The 17,731-nt window shown below is 31.5% G+C and overlaps 1 protein-coding gene across 2 annotated transcripts; it reads right to left on the reverse strand.

Moving 5' to 3' along the window:
- On the reverse strand, positions 1-17,391 carry Mob2. 2 transcript variants are annotated; one of them, XR_010281841.1, is made up of 7 exons: positions 16,931-17,391; positions 16,452-16,618; positions 2,074-2,170; positions 1,900-2,024; positions 1,514-1,840; positions 657-765; positions 1-606 (listed from the first exon to the last, which is right to left on the reverse strand). XR_010281841.1 is itself a non-coding variant. In XM_064067222.1 (6 exons), the coding sequence occupies exons 1-6, from the start codon at positions 16,933-16,935 to the stop codon at positions 746-748; spliced, it is 741 nt and encodes a 246-aa protein (XP_063923292.1). In that variant the 5' UTR covers positions 16,936-17,391; the 3' UTR covers positions 1-745. The 2 variants fall into 2 exon arrangements, 1 of the variants encoding a protein (XP_063923292.1); XM_064067222.1 differs by having other exon boundaries at positions 1-765.
- Positions 17,392-17,731: the final 340 nt, after the last annotated feature.

The raw sequence follows: 17,731 nt of genomic DNA on the forward strand, positions 1-17,731 counted from the left end.
TATGTAACATTAGGTGATTTATTATTTATCATTTTCAACAAATGCTATTTTCTATAGCCATTACAGAATCTAATAAATAACAAACTAAAATTCATTTTATATATTATATACAATCAGCTTCAGGAACAATTTTAACACTGTACAGAAAATAAATTGAAATGCCTCTTTATAGATCACATAATGAAGAAGGAAAAAAGGAGGTAAAAAAATTTAAAGACTGTGCATAATATGGTCGAGTTACAATATAAAACTCGATAATTTTATCAATGAACATTTATCTTAAAATTCATCGTGGGATCTTAGCCGTAAGTGAAAGCAAAACAGAAAAAAACGAAAGAACCTCGATAGGAAAAAGGTCAGTGCTTCTGTTTAAGTACAGCCTATTTTCATTAATTTTAATTATTGTTTTTTCATTTCTCTCTACAAGATGAAATTATTGTTACGATTTACGAATAGAATCTCTACTGAACGTCTCAACTTTTTTCACTCTAAACGAAAAACACAAGCGTACTTATATGTGTATACAAGATGCACGAACATGCACTCATATACCTTCATCAATTTGTAATTATAAATAAGGAGATAAAACAATAAATAAAATGCGCACTAAAAACGAAAAAATAATTAAAATGAAGTCACTATTGTGTCATAATCACATGAGCTAAGTGGTTCAAAGTATGTTTTTGGGGCATCGTTTCACATCACAATCATCATATTCGAAAGCTCGAGTTACCACCACGGCAAACTACGATTTATTGTCCCCACCTGAAAATGACATTTCGATCTGAGACCTTTGGTTATAAGGTTAAGACTACCCTCACAATTTAAGTTCATAAATCGATATAAGTTTGTTCTTATATTTAGTTACGTCATGTGAATTGAAAGAGAAGTCCTTGATTAAAATTTATGAACTTGAATTGATTATGAAATCAAGTACAAAGTGGCTGTTTGTCCTTCCGTATTTCAAACAAGATACGTACAAATGTTGTGAAGCAATAAAAACGAAATGTTACACTGTTGCTTTAACAACGGATAGAGGGAATGATATTAGATGTAATTTAAGTACTGTTTACTTTACATTAATTCAAATTGGACTTATTTTTGAAATTGGTTGCTGCAAAATCTAGAGAGCAATTCCTTTATAGTTATGGACAATGCTAGGTACCATTTTCGAATATTAAATATTATGAATAGAACTAATTAAAAAAACCTACTAGAAAACGCCCAAATAAGAACTATTAAAGGTAATAACTGTCCTGGATTTATCTAATTCTTTTGTGTCGATGAAATTGTCAAGTTACAGTGTTGTGTACTGTGTGCTTAAATATAATATCAGGATCTTAAAAAAAAAGCAATCAGGAGAAACAATATTCGAGTTCACGGATTGTTGATTTAATTAGGAAGTAAATAAAATTTCTTCGCTGACGAGTCCCCACATAAAAAACCCAAAAATGTACTTTAACAGCCACTTTGCGTCTCCTTACAAGAAAGTCACAATTCCACAAGTACTTACTTGCTGTATCTTCTAAATGTGTCTTTGTTTCGCTATCCGTCGACGTCTCGCCTCCCCTGTCGTTATTATTCGCCGATTCCTGACTACTGTCTTCCGTCAATCTGAGGGCGATCTCCAGGTCTTTCAGTACTTCCGTCTCTTTGGGTTCGATTAAGGAGAAACGGTGCTGGAGCGCCGTCAGATGTGCGAACGTCAGGTTCAGATGCGCGTGTAAACCTAACATCACAACTTCTTTGAAATGTGCCGAGTATAAGTGGGCCACCACGTGGAATAACAAACGGACTATTTTTCGTACTATTGACTCGAACGATGAGGGAAATTCATTTGCTGAAAAAGAAAAACATAAACACTTTCACACTAAGTAACCAAACCTGCAATAACAATACCATATTTCGTAGGAAAAATATTTTCGTCGGTTATTGTTTTCTGAATAAATGTCATTACGTAATCTATGTATTGTGGAGCGGCTACTTTTGTTTTCTTCCCTTTTTCGTCAAACCACAGGTAAGTCCTGAAATTTCAGCCGTTAGTTTCTGGCGATGTTTTCGTGAGTGATTTACCTTTGACCGGGGCCGGTCATGTCTGGACAACCAGTTTGAGTGCAGAATTCACTAACTGTACCATATACTAAGTTCACGTGATCGAATAGGGCCATTGCTGTAACAAACAATACGGTATTAAGAGCTTGGCAATAACAGGTCGATAAATGAGTGGGCGAAGTTACATTAAACTTGTTTATTCGCAAATCGGGTTATTTCTTTCAGATTTGGTTTTATGTAACCATTATGATTTCTTTCTTCTCGTTTTATCGGATTATCCGGCATACAAAATATGGAATTAATTCCATTATAACTGACGAGAGAATCGGCGAATAGTGATACATTTTTCTCTAACAAAAGTAAACTTACTCTTTACTCATGTTGCATTTATGTATGATTTATTAGAAAAAAATCTATGAAGTTAATAAAATTTAATTGCTTCTGCGACGTAAGTATTTCTAGGTACAATCACTGATTACCACAGTATGTCACCGTTTTAACTGATATGGTGTATTTTGGGTTACTGTCAAGCGAGAAGCTTCTTTAACACGCTCAATTAGTTTCTCAAAATTTTTGTTCTTAGAATTGTTACGCACACATAACACAACTTTTGTGTCTTTCGTTAGTTCATTTTTTAAATACCTGAAATTTATCTATAGACAACTAAAATTTTTACATGAATTCGGTTCAGCAGTTTCAAAGAATATTTTTTTAATAAAATCGCCAACAGACGGACGGAAAGGAGACCGTTATTTTCCTATGCTACACCCTGCGAGAAATCTTTTGTCCAGACCGTTTTATTACAACCTCTACATGTATAAAACAAATTTGACAAACAAATCTACAAAATGAAATATATTATGTATGAAGCATCATAAAATAATAACATTATTGTGGGTTCTGGTTTGACTTGGCAGCGTACAAATCTCGTAAGCAATGCATTTTAAATGGGAATATTCGCGGCGATGTTGTCAATTATCCAAAAACCTACAGATTTCTGAAGAAGTTGATACATAAATCTTAACACAAATTATCCTAAGGTTTTCGTCATTTCACTTTTCACAATTTTAACACGAATAAAAGCAGAATAACCACAAATTTACGATAATTTGTGTAACATTCATTAATCAACTTCCTCAGAAATCGGTAGGTTTTTGGATAATTGACAACACCGCCACGAATTCTCCCATATAAAATACGGGTTTTGTCCGCTGCCGAGTCAAAGCGGAACGAATTTTAGATTCAGTTTAGAAGCTCAATTAAATATCAATCATACATCAGTCGTCGCTAAACGCCTCGTTAAATACGTGATTAACTTATTAATCTCAAAAATATTCCATTAACTGGCCCCTAAATTTTTATAGGAAACGAAGACAACTTTTGTTTTTCTACATGGAACTATTGCTTCTGATTTTTTTTTTTTTGAGTAAATTCTGTAAAACTGCCTTCCAATAACACTGAGCAACAAGAAATTTGCCAAAATGATTCTAATTGCAAAAACGTATTTCGTTTTTTTTTTCGTACTGTTAAATTTGGTGAAAATTTTTCTTAAAGTTAGTGGTAGTTTTAGAGTTTATTTTCTTAAAAAGGAAAATTTTCGTTTGTGCTTCATTTTGTATTTATTGTTAACTAACTTTCATTATGCTATTTAGTATTTCAATTTCAAAAGATAATGTTAAATAAACGTTTTCATTTGAGATATCTTAAAATATCAGCAACTCTTTAGGTAGATTATTTATTAATTAAAAGTTACGGAAAGCACTACGAAAAAGAGAACTATTTTCAGTTCCTGGTATAAAAAATCAGATCTTCCACGTCCTCCTATTTTTTTTTTTAACTGAAAATTAAATAAATATTTTTTTCTTTTTATTTGTGCCGCTGTTTTGTGTCGTCTTTAATTTTTGCTGTCTCTTTGACCTTTTTTTGTATCGCCTTATTTTTAGAGTTGTTGTCATTTTTTTGTCGCCTTTTTTCCGTCTTTTTTTCTACAAAATAGAAAGAATCTAAGATCTGTCCTGTCTTGAAGTCCCGTGATGCATCTAAAGTTGAAAATTACAGACCGATGTCTCTCTTATCCGATATTTTTCTAAATTTTCGAATTAATTCTACATTCTATCCTGTTGTGAAAAGTTATACATCAAAACATCAGCAAGGTTTTTAAATTGTAATTCAACAACGACAAATTTTTAGCAAAATTAGTCTTATCTTAGCAAGTATTAGCCCCGCCCACCCGTCCTTTAATTTTCTTAGAAGGAATGCCATTTGGCAAAATCAGTCTCATCTTGGCAAGTGCTATATTTTGGCTCTTTTTTCTTAATATACATCGTCATCTTTTCACAACAAGAAACTTAGAACATGGTTAAAATGGTAAATTTTTGCAAGGAAATATGGATTTTACAATTATGAGGCGGAGTTTAATAGCAAAAACGATATTTCCTTATACAAGTTTTCCATTTTAAACATGTTTTAAGTTTCATGTTGTGAAAAGAAGTCTACATACATTAAAACAAAAAGGCAAAATGTAAGCCCGCCCACCTACCCTAACTTAATTGTGATGATTTTTTTCTATTCGCCTTGAACCAAGGGGCAGAGCTTAACTGCAAAATACTTATTTCTTTAAAAGAAATTAAAAAGAGAACAATTTAAATGCGCACTAGTTTTAATGAAATGTGAAATAAGTCAGAGCATTATTAAAAACATTTCCGCACAGAAGAAACTATTTCAGCATTTGTAAAACTGAAAGGGCAATAAATAAAATAATGGCAGATTATTTTTTCTATATGCGCAATAAATAATGCAATTTAGAATTATTTAATTAAATTTGCTCATTCGTTAAAATAACTGATTCTTTAATAATTCAATTTGTATTTGAGAGAAAATAAACAAGCATTTCAAATGTTCCGTAAATTACTAAAATGTGCATTAGTTCACAGTAAAGTGGGCATTACACTCCCACTTTTTAAAAGACGTGTCATCTGCTTCATTTCGCGCCAGTTCGGCAGGGAAGGAATCCGCCCTTCTAAAGCCAAAAAAGCATTAATTATTATTATTCAATAAATTAATAATGTTTAGTAATTGAGTTTTTTGATGAAAGAATGTTTATTTTAAGTTTCTTTGTTAATTTTTTCAAAACTTTTAATTTGTTTGGCTACTTTATTGCTATGAATATGTTTTGTTTTTGTTAATTTTGTATGCATTCATAAAATACATTTTAATACAGCAGGTCTATTTTTGTTTGTTATTTTCTATACAGTTTCAATAATGCACGCAGTACAGAAAATCATTGCCCAAAAGAATAATTTTATTATTCCAATTTGCACTTAATATAATGCACAAAATGCAAAAACTTCTGGCGCAACATAGTAAATTTAATGCACAAATGTTATTGCACATAGTATAAAATTTAATGCACAAAGTATTAAAAATAATGCACACTTAATTACGACCCAATTAAAAACATGTTTGTGAGTATCGTATTGTTAAAAGAATACTACGTATATTAAGAAAAAAAGACAAAATATTAACCCCGCCTACCAACCCCATCTTAATTGCGATGATTTTTTTATTCTTAGAAACTTGAAACGCGTTTACAATGATACAATGGTAAATTTTTGTAAGGAAATATGGATTTGCAATTAGGCTCCGCCCCAAGGTCAGCCAACGAATGAAAATTTCATTACTATTTAGTTCAGGGTAGGTATGGGTGGGGCTTAATCTTTGGCTTTAATTGTTTCTTAATATACATTCCAACTTAAATAACCATTACATCATCAAATCTGTAAAGGATCTCTTATTGGCTGAGCAAGCAGAAATAAAATTAAAATTAAATTTAAATCTTTTTTAAGTTCTGTATCTATAATACTATCTATAAAAATTATGTTCGTCTTTCATATTTTACAACTTGTATTTCATATCTCATTTCATTTCAACATAGGGATAGATTGTAAATCAGTAATACTGAATCTGTTTTTTTCCCTTTTGAGTAGTATGCACTATTCAGTTATTTTTGTTTACTTGTATTTTTTTTATGGTACTCAATAAAGTTATTATTATTATTATATGTAGTATTCTTTGAATAACACGATACTTAAAAACATGTCTTACATGGTAATTTCTTATACAAAAATAATAAGGATTTTGCAATTAAATTCCGCTCTTTTGGCTCTCGACGATAAAAAAAATCATCAAAATTGAGATAGCAGGGTTCAGAGCAGTTGTGAATGTCAAAAGTAGCTAAAATAGCTATTTATTTACGCTAAAAGGTAAAGAAAGGCTACGACTTTTCGTGCTATTTTAATTATTAAAAAGTGGTCCAAGGTTCCTTCGATAGAACTTCCCTCGCCCTTGAAATACAGTCCATTCATCCAATGGATTCGATTAGCTTACGCTCGGGTAAGTAAAAATGTATAAAAATATATCAAAATAAACATTCATTAAGAACATGTTATAAATTATTGTAAATATTAATTTTAATCAAGTTTTCTTCTTTTGCTTAAGACTAATCAAATCACTATTTCGTTTTTGGACGAACTTTTCTATTTTACAACATACATTTTTAAGACGTTCCTCTTTTAGACGGTATTCGCTTGCGCTCTGTGAAATCGCACTAGTTAGGTATTTTGCTTTCAAAGCACAACCAATAATTTATTGTCTTTAGCACACACTTAATATTCACTTGATCTTTATACTGATCTTGTGCAATTTTTAAATTATTTTCTAAAGCAGCTGTGTCGATTTTATTTGAATTTATTTTTGTTTCCATTTCCTTCATTTCAAGCTTCAATTTTAGTTCAGTTCAATAATTCTTGAAGAACGCAAAATTCATTATTTATTCAGGAAAAGTACGAAAAGCCAGAGCTTTTCACAGTTTAGTAATGAATAGCTAAATATTATGAAAAAAGTAAAAAAGCCAACGATACTGAACTCTGAGATAGGGCGGGTGGGCGGGGCTTAAATTTTGCCTTTTTTCTTCATATACGTAGTCGTCTTTTTAGCACAAGAACCTTAAAACATGTATAAAATGGTAAATTCTTATAGACAAATATGGATCTTGCAATTAAGCTCCGCCTCTCGATCTGACAACGAATGAAAAATTCATCACTTAAGAACATATTTCACATGGTAATTTCTTGTAGAAAAATAAGAATTTTACAATAAAGCTCCGCCCCTCGGCTTACGAGGAATAAAAAAATTCATCAGAATTGAGATAGGGCGGGTGGGCGGGGTTTATATTTTGCCTTTTTTTTCTTAATATAAATAGCCACCTTTTCAGAACAAGAAACTTAGAAGATGGTTAAGATGGTACATTTTTGGAAAGAAATATGGATTTTGCAACTATGGGGCGGGGCCTAATTGCTAAATCGATATTTCCATATTTCCTTACACAAGTTTTTCATTTTAAACATGTTTTTAGTTTCATGTTGTGAAAAGAAGTCTACACATTAAAACAAAAAGGCAAAATGAGAGTTTTTAAAATATTACATGGTAATTTGTTGTAGAGAAATAAAAGTCTTGTCATGGTAATCGTCATTTAACGGAATATCAAAATTCATAAAAAAAATGTAGGTAAACGTCGCGTCATATTTGGAGTGTAATAAATTAAGCTTTCTCCTTCATGTTAAAAACAATGGCGTTTACGGAATTTCAATATCTATCCGTCCTGTAGATATACAGCAACGTATTTGGCTATTTTAATAGCGTAAATGGATTTTTATAATCAGTATGTTTGTGGCAAATAAAATTGTTAATTTTGTCACTCAGTGTAGAGACCGCGGTAACTGAAGAAACGTGGTTGGAATGAGTAATTTCCACCGATTTACATGAAAGAGCTCTTAGGATTATTGAGAAAGAATTCGCAACTTCTTGACTAAAAAATTTTGTTATGTGATTGGCGGAAATTTCCTATTATTGCCTTTACAAAAATAAGTTCTAAAAAAAGATACTTCCCTCGTTCCACGAATGACAGTTTTCACAACCGGTGAAACCAGAAAATTATGTTTTCTTTGTATTTATTATCTGTTATTTTTTATATGTGTTGCACATTTATTTCGATGTACAAACGACAAGTGAAAAAATTCCTTCGCATCAAACATTCAAATAAATTCACTGTTTTAGAAAAAGAGCTCCTCCAGTTTCCGTAGGAATTATTTTGTTAAACAAGGGAAGATTCGTTATTTTTTTAATGTTTTAAATGCGTTGAAATATTTGACTATCAATTTTACACCTCCAGTCAAACTTTATCTTGGGTTTACTACGAAGACGCAATTTTCTTGATTAAATTTTAAGTACTGTATTGTAAAAATGGTAATTACTTTATCTAATCAGTGATTTGGACCGAATATAAATCCCTGCTAAATTCCCTAATTCTGTTCACGTAACAAAAGTAATTTCTGTTTGGAATTCACAAAATGTGAACGTTGATTCAAATACCGCTCAGAGGTACAAATATTTTAGCAAATAAAAAAATCCGCGGTGGTTTTTTATGTTAAATCTTGATTTTCGATGGTCGAGTGTATTTATTTCATATAGAACATTTTTCAGTTCTTTAAAACGTTTACGACAGCTTGAATTCGCGTAAATTTTGTTCCAATATTTAAATAAATCAAAAATTCGTTTTGTTTTAATTTAAGAGCACTAGTTTTGAGTGTTGACAGCCCCCGTGTCTTTTTTGTCAACTTTTAATATTTTGACTCGTCCTTGCAAATGCAACCACAAATTTCAACAGAATCTACACTGTCGTGTTGTTCTACCTCTATTATGCAAGAAATAACAAATATTGAACAAATCTTGTTAAATAATAATGAGCGCGATGCTTTTGAAATTAACACGTGGAAAATCAATGCCAAAAAATACACGGACTCATAAACTACAAGTAGAGGAATATGCTACTTTATGAAATTTAAATAACATTTACTATTGTAAAATAAAAATCGACAAGAACGCGGACAGACTGCAGAAGGCAAACGAGCAGACGGACGGAAACGAGAGACAATATAAAAGTAGCGGCGACGGACTCGATTACAATACTTCCCTAGTTTACGCTCGGGAAGTAAAAAATAATTGTATATGTTACATATTTAAAATTATCATAAACACTGACATTCCAATAACTTTATAACAAATATAGTCTCTGCTTCAACGTCAATATAATTTATAACCTTCAAGTTCTACAAATCCGGAATACATTTTTTTTATCTTCTATCCACAATTTTCCATCTCAACGTCTAAATTATCAACAGACTGGTACTATTCCAATCGCCATACGCAAATAATTAAAATTTGATAATAACCAAGCAAGACGAATTGACGATTCCATGAAATCCCCAACACAAATAAATGACCTTTAACACCTCCACGCATAATCTCAATAACTGAATCATAAATTGCGTAAGAATAATAATTGCTATTACCTGCGTCAAATGATAGTCTTATTGCTTTTTAACAACTGTTTTTTTTTTTGTTCAACCGTGTCCCCTGACACCATAAACATCACCAGTACGATAAAGACGTACTTATCACAGAAAATAAATTAGTATGTTCTATGTTTAAAAACAATTCTTAATCTAATCGCGTCAAATATAAATATACTTTGATTATCGAAGGCGTACGTAGCCCTAAAAACAATCCACAATACTTAGCATCGCGCACATTTTATTAACTATCTTCTAAATATATCGCATGACCTGCAGTCGCACGTGTAATTCTAATTTTTACACTTTTGTTGATTTTGTAAAATTCCCTAATTATCGTTTTCACTTAAGCTCAATTTTAGATCGCATCCCACGCATTCGTCTCCACAATTTTGACAAGCGATGCAAGCTGAAGCACTTTTCGATTGATAGAGTCTCTAATAAAAGAAAATCAATTTCTTTAGTCCAAAAATAACCCTTAAAGGAGAATCAAGTTTCCTCGACCCACTTCATAATAATCTCATGTTAACATGTCTTTTTCCTTTCGGAAACTCTTTTGTTGGGGGTCTTCCCAGGAAAGAGAAATTTTGATGCTTGTATTACGCAAGCTTCGAGGAAAATACAATTTTCACTAATTGGACATGGAAACTTTTCCGGTATTGATAACTGAAACTGACATGCTATACGATTGCTTTACGAATTAATGTTCCGTAGTTGTGAGTCCAATAAAACAAACCATCGGTAAAAATGGAACGGCGAATGTGAATTGCTATTTATGTTTTCATTTGGGAATTTGATGGTCTGTTAGAGTGAGTGCATTAGTAAATACAAGTCCGATGTTAGTTCTGTAAAAGGAAACCATGGTGTGATTTAAACAAAAAATTAATTTGTATTACGCTTCCGATATGCCTGACTGATTCTGACTCATTCAAACATTAAAAAATCACTTTGATTAGGATAAGAAACTGATAATAATCAATGAGCGATTTCACCTTTCTCTGACTCATTGATCGAAAACTTTGTTCTACCGTGATTTTCAACATGATTACAATGACCTTTAAAACCAAATGTAATTCTGTTTTTATTTGAAAATGAAAACTTTGCAGGATAATTAAATTTAAATTGCTTCTTTGACAAGTTTATTACTGGTTGCCTTCTGGACATGTTAGTGGCACAATCAGCGTGGATATTTATATGTATATTATATGTATTTTTTATACGTACCAATAAAGTTGCAACTGTTAGGTTGTGTATATACCGTTCAGAATTGTTTCAAATTCACACAATTATGAAAAATCTGACATTTTAGATGGCAGTAATGTGATTTGTGATAATAAATCTATTTTCGGTTATAACTGATGAGAATTGCTGCCAGTTTGCTAAATTTGCTAAATAACTGAACAATAATTATTAGGGATTATTTTGCGTTACTTGGTATATTATAGTATTAAATTTGTTATTCAAATTGCAGTTGAAAATACCGTAGGACTATCAAGGATTGAAATCTCAATTTGCAGTTGTCAATTTTGGCATGGGCGTACCTAAAAGCCAATGATAAGTTAGCAGCTATTGAATTGATGTCCAAAATTTAAATGTAAATTTAATTTTTACATTTTTGCGAGGAAATGATGATTAAACAATCTCGGGGGTCTCCAGTGCCTTTCTTAAGACAATTATGAAGGAATCTCGGGGTTACGAGGGTCTATTTTAAATGATTGAACAATCTCGAGGGGCACGACTGTCAATTTCAAATTATTATGACACAATTTCGGGGGCCCCAATTCTTTAAGTATCATGTAGTTAAAAGAAAATTATATACATATTAAGAGAAAGAAATTTTTCATTTATTGTCAGGTCGAGGGGCGGAGTTTAATTGCAAAATTCATATTTGATTCTTTAAAAAGATTATTAAAGAATCTCGGGGGTCACAAGTGTCTATTTTAAATTATTGCGACACAATTTCGGTGACCCCAATGCTTCAAGTATCGTGTAGTTGAAAAAAAAAAACTATATACATATTAAGAGAAAGAAATCTTGACTACGTAAGCCACACCCACCCGCCCTTCTCAATTGTGACGAATTTTTCATTTGTTGTCAGATCGAGGGGTGGAGCTTAATTGTAAAATTCGTATTTGTTTGATTATTTAAAAAGATTATTTATTAAAGAATCTCGGGGGTCACAACTGTCTATTGTAAATGATTTTGATACGATCTGGAAGGTCACGTGTGTCAATTTTAAATGAATATGACACAATTTCCGAAGCCACAAGTGTCCATTCTAGACGATTGACACAATCTCAGTACCAGATGTGTCAATCTTAAAATATTTGCAACACAATCTCAAAGGCCACGAATGTCTATTTTAAATTATTATGACACAATTTCGGGGCCCCCAATGCTTTAAGTATCGTGTTGCTTAAAATGGTAATTTAGGAAAATATCGATTTTGCAATTACGCTCCGCCCCTCGGTCTAACAACGAATGAAAGATTCATCACGATTGAGATCCGAGACGGATGGGTGGGGCTTCTCTTTTGGTTTTCTTCTTTAATAAATATATTTAGTTTTCTTTGTATAACACGATTACTTAAGAACATATTTCACATGGTAATTTCTCGTAGAAAAATAAAGATTTTACAACTAAGCTCCGCCCCTCGGTTTACGACGAATAAAAAAAATCATCAGAATTGAGACAGGCCGGGTGGGCGTCGCATATATTGTGCCTTTTTTTTTTCTTAATATACATAGCCATCTTTTCACAACAAGAAACTTAAAATATGGTTGAAATGTTTTAAGTTTTATGTTGTGAAAAAAAGTTTACACATATTAAAACAAAGGCAATTTTTTTTGTAACATCAGGTATGCCTTTATAAAATTATAAACATACTGTCAAAGAGATATTCGGAAACGATTGTTGCTTTTAATTTAATTATCAAATAAAGCACTTGTTGTGCAGGTTAATAATTTTTTTAAGAAACTTAAACCTATCAACAAAATAAAAATTGCATGCAGTGTGTGGACATGGGTTAAAAAATTGAATCGAAATTTTTAATAGATTCTGAAACATGACCCTAATCATCTAATATCAAATGCATTAGTTTTGCACGTCGCCCTCTTACAGTTGACTGCACAATAGCAAAATCATGATAAGGATTTTTATAATTCTTTTATTGTAAACAAGTTGATGAAATTTATAATCACAGATAGCGACAAAAAAATCCACAATTTTTAATCTAAATACGATTGCCAGACAAGCTATTTGCATTAAGGTAACGTTCGTAACAATGTTATCTTGATTCTCAAACAATGCGATTCCAGTAATCCACTATCTGATTAGGTTTATTAAGATTACGGGGGGGTGTTCACGGAAGAATAGATACTTTTCGGTTGCTACAGTCGTTCATATAAACTTAACCAAATTATTGTTTCTTCGCCTCATTCCATTTTCGAAGTAATGAGCAAAAAAAAACATTATAAATTTTATGTGTTTCGAAAATCGCCACACACATGTTTGTATCAATAACAACAATCTCTATATGTAGAATTCTACACGTTATCGACTTAACGTGGGTGGAAAAATTCAATTATTGGAAGTTGCCGTTCTTATTGTACTTATTTATGAACAATACATTGGCAAGACAATTGATTAATTTAATAGCACTCATAAACTTGCTATTCTTTACAAACCTGCAGAAGTAGACATATTACTTAGTGTTTGAAAAATTAGTGAGTTTTGTTAATCAAGATCAGTCTCAGTATTTTCTGAATATCCCTCGTAAAATTGTGAAATATAAAAGTACATAGAAGATAGTAAAATAGGAATTTCCGGTACTTGAACATACCTTACCCTTGTTTGCGCAGGTGAAATATAACATTATTTTTATAGTTACACGAATTACTTATATAACTGAAGGGATGTTGTAAAACGTACACGCTTCTGAGTAAAAGATAACGCAAATAAACACCCAATTTTATTCGTTGGCGATTGTAATACGATGTGTTAACACGAAATGTGGCAATAATAAAACATTAATTAAAAAGATACGCCGAACAGTAACAACAGTCACACAGTAGGATGTATAATTAACAAAATTTTGCAGGTGCTGCAAAGTATAAAGTTATAAATCGCGTGTGTGTGAAATGATGACAAAAACATAACGACAGTTTTTAAGTGTTACGCCTACGAATTGATGAAGTTATATTATTTAATTCGTGCACTTTTCAAGTAAAAAGCTTCAATAATTCCCAAAAAAAACAAATACTCGCTCATTTATCCAGGATAAAAATTCTAGTGGTGTTAGCAAAACCAAAATATGTATACAGAAAATACATTTAATAACTATTTCAACAACCGTAATTCTAACGTTGTCGCAATTTCCACAAAAACGATTAATCGTAACAGAAAGTTAAAGAAATTGATTTATTTTCTCTTCCACTCCTGTAAAAAAAGACTAAAATAATATTAACACAATAATTAAATAAGTAAGTTATTAACTAAAACGGTAATCTTGAATACAACAAAACAGTAGTCATTAAATTCTTGGTGATACTATAGTCATTAAAATTTTACTGGAATAATGTCAAAACAAAATTTTCCAACATTTGTAAAATAATATTTACAACATCCCTTTAGCTACATAAGTAATTCGTGTAACTATAAAAATAAATATATAAAATAAACAGAAGCTTAACCTAAACTCATGAACTGTTATTAGTATTTTATCAGAAATTAAGTTTAAAGCCATTGAAAGTTAAATTTAAAACGGATACATTCTTATTGTCATTGTTACAACTGAGCATGTTGTGACGTCTAATTTTCCGTATATTATTTGCCTTATGTCAGTTTTAATTAACAGAACATTTGTAAAATTATCAATGTTCCTGGGTTTACAAACACACAGTAACTTTACCATAAGATTGGCTGTAAATTTTAGTTCCAAAAAAAAAACACACACACAAATAGAACTGAAAGATTGATAATACGTCCTGTGTTTTTTTTTGTTTTTCTTTACTCTCTTTATAACTTCTGTATCGGCCTTTATAATAAACTGCGATTTTTTTTTTAATAAAATAGCATTAGTCAATTTTTTACTAGGGACAAATATATTAATTTTAATTCGTACAAGACATAAATTACTGTGTTTCTAGAAGAAAAGCAAATAAGTCGCGTATGACTTATTTAATGAATGAAGGAAATCCATTCTAAACACAAAAAATATTGCCTAATTACAATCAGGACATGGTTACATACTTTGGAGAGGTGTCAAGACCTTTTATTAAGAAGATAAATGAATACATTTAATTGACGTTTTGTACCATTAAATCCATAAATTGTTAGTACATAATTATATTAATATAAGAGTCTCATCGATTTTTCACACAATTTCACACAATCATCAACTCTGAATGAGGTGGATAACAAATGTCTGTAGACGTTTTACCGTCTATACCATAAGAAAAATAGTTAATATACTGTTAATACAAAAGAAGTTTCAAGTAAATTGTTAAGAACCATAATTTAGAAGTTTTTTTCCATATTACAAAATTCTTAAATATCGCTTGTACTACTCGTACATGGAATCACATTCGTTTATTTATTTTTCTTGTTTTTAAGTGCACGTTGGCAAGGATGTTTTATCCTTGAATAAGCCAAGTGTCTACAAATTTTCTTTTACAAACAATACGCGACACTTGCTTGACACTTGTAAAAAATAAAATAGGTACGTTTTTTAAATATTAAGCAATATATAATTAAATGAGGCTTTTATCGCACTTCGATATTTTCAATTAAAGCCAGATATCGCTTGTGAAATAATATCTGGAGCATAAGTTACACACTAATAAAACTTTCGTCTTCAAGTTCATCCGTACATTGTAGTTCATGCGTCACACTTTGATTACTCAACAAACTAAAAAAAGAAAACAAAGAAACAGTAATAATGCAAACATTAAATTTTACAACGTATTTTTTAATAATTGCAACAGTGAAATTTCAAATCTTTGTATATACGATATTCCAAAAAGCTTCCTTAATTACGTTTTATTATAAATACTTTGATATATAATTTTAATAATGCAATCAAATCCAACAATAAAAAAGAAGTCTCAGAAACAAACACCCACGCATGTTTTTAACAGAAATTTTATATCTCGTAATAAGTTACTGTGCAAAGTTGAAACGAGTATCATTTTTTTAATTTGCTTTTATCTCAAAAATACTTTTGAGTACTTTATGAAAAAAGAAATTCTTTAAACATAATAAAAGATAAAAACTCTAATCATAAATTCTTGTTTGTTCTTCGCCCCAGAACAAGCTAGTCCTATTCTTCTAAAAGTGAATACAGATTTTAAATTATCGCTTGCGTGAAATGAAGATCCAGTTCTCACAATTCCAAAGGTCCAGTTATGCAAATAAACAAAAGAACCGGTATACAAAACTCCCTTTTGTTTGCGACAGATTATTACTAAGTCAATGGAAAGCATTTGATTAACTGTCGCTTAAAATAAAACCGGCGGTTATTCATCTAGATTTTTAAATAACAACTCACAGGGGTCCAACGAATTTTACACACAATATAAACTACAGTTACATAAAATACTGAAGGTGTTATATGAGGAATGGTTTAGATTCGTAAGTTGGCAATCTTTAGCGCCTCATAATGGCAAAATCTTAAGTTTTCTGATAATAATAATTATTGTAACTAATCAAATTTTGATTTTTTTTATCTTTTATTCAAACTGATTTTGATCATATATATTGACACAGTATAATTTGCACACCATTTAAAATTTTCATTTCCTGATGAACTAATTAAGAAAAAGCATTAGTAACCACAAAAAATTGAGTAATAATTTCACCACATTTTGTAATGACTTAATCACGTCAATTTTCTTACAAAGCAATCAGTAGGCTACAGATATTGCTTCAATATTTGATAAGCATGTCCTTGTACAACGTTGAAGCCTGAACATAATCTCTTTCCATACTTACTATGTGATGCTAGCCATTCATTATAGTCTAACCCAGCGGGCAAATCTACTAACAACCTCATGTCCATTTCAGGGAGTTTTCTTTCAAGTACTGTGGCTTCTAGATACAATTTGGAATCGCTAGAGGACGAAGACTCATTCCCTTCCTTCTCCTTCCGTCTTGCTTTTCTAAAACCAAAACATGGAAATAACTCAACCGCTCAGACTCCACAGTACCTGCAGAAACATGTAACAGTTCGTTCAGCATCAAGGGGCAAAACCCGAACCGTGTCCTCACTTTTGGCCTTACCTAGCACCCGACCTAGCCACATTACAAGGGCGAATACATGTCAAGTTCAGATTTAATGAGATTCGATGTCGTAAACGAAACCTTATAAACGCATTGTCGATTTTAATTAGAGCTCGCTCGTAAAAGGACGTAATTGAAATCGGAGTCATTTTCCAGATTTATCTAGTTAAAACGGTTTGGTTATTACTCACCCCATAAACCAGTCCACGGTATCGCGGAGGTATTCCGGTAGACGCTCCAGCTTGGACGATTCAGGGCCACTTTAAAACCGATAATTAGGATTTTTTTCGAGGAAAAGTCCGAACGAAAATTTCTCAGTCCGAGTTTTCTTTGGTCGAAGTTGACCAAATAGCAACTGTCACCACTAATGCTCGTTTTGGAAGGGCTCGTATTGCACTGAATTAGGGAAAACGGACGGTGGACTGCACCATACGTACTTCGAACCGTTTGTATCAATAAACTTTAATCATTTGAGAAAAACGAAGTCATTTTCTTGATTTGCAAATAACTCCATATTTATCATCTGACACTACTGCCAACCACGCAAACCGAAAAACAATACTACAAACAAAATTTGTTTTATTAATGAAGCGAAAAATTTTAATCGTTTAGGAGTTTCACGTAGACACCATCACCGTGTCTCGACCCTGGGCGAATTGGAGCACTAGATATGTCACCTGTGATTTTATTTCAATCGGAAATTAAAATCTTCCTGCGGAGAGTTGGCTATTCTGATGCGTCATGTCAACTGTCAGTGACAAGAAAATTAACAACAGTACGCAATTACTCGGTTTTTGTGACCTTGTCCAGTGGCGTAACGTTCGGTCGTTATTATAAGAATGATACCGACATTAATAAAATTAAATGAGCCGAGATGAATCCTAAATTTAGCAACTTTTTTTTGTAAAGAATTAAAAAAGACTTACAGTTTTTTACAAAAGTACAGCATACATATAGGAATGTACATTCTTGCAGTACCACTCCACCAACAC

Source organism: Zophobas morio, unplaced genomic scaffold (genome assembly GCF_036711695.1).
Source record: "Zophobas morio isolate AGI-343-1 ecotype UQ-CSIRO unplaced genomic scaffold, CSIRO_AGI_Zmor_V1 ptg000029l, whole genome shotgun sequence".
Lineage (NCBI taxonomy): Eukaryota > Metazoa > Arthropoda > Insecta > Coleoptera > Tenebrionidae > Zophobas > Zophobas morio.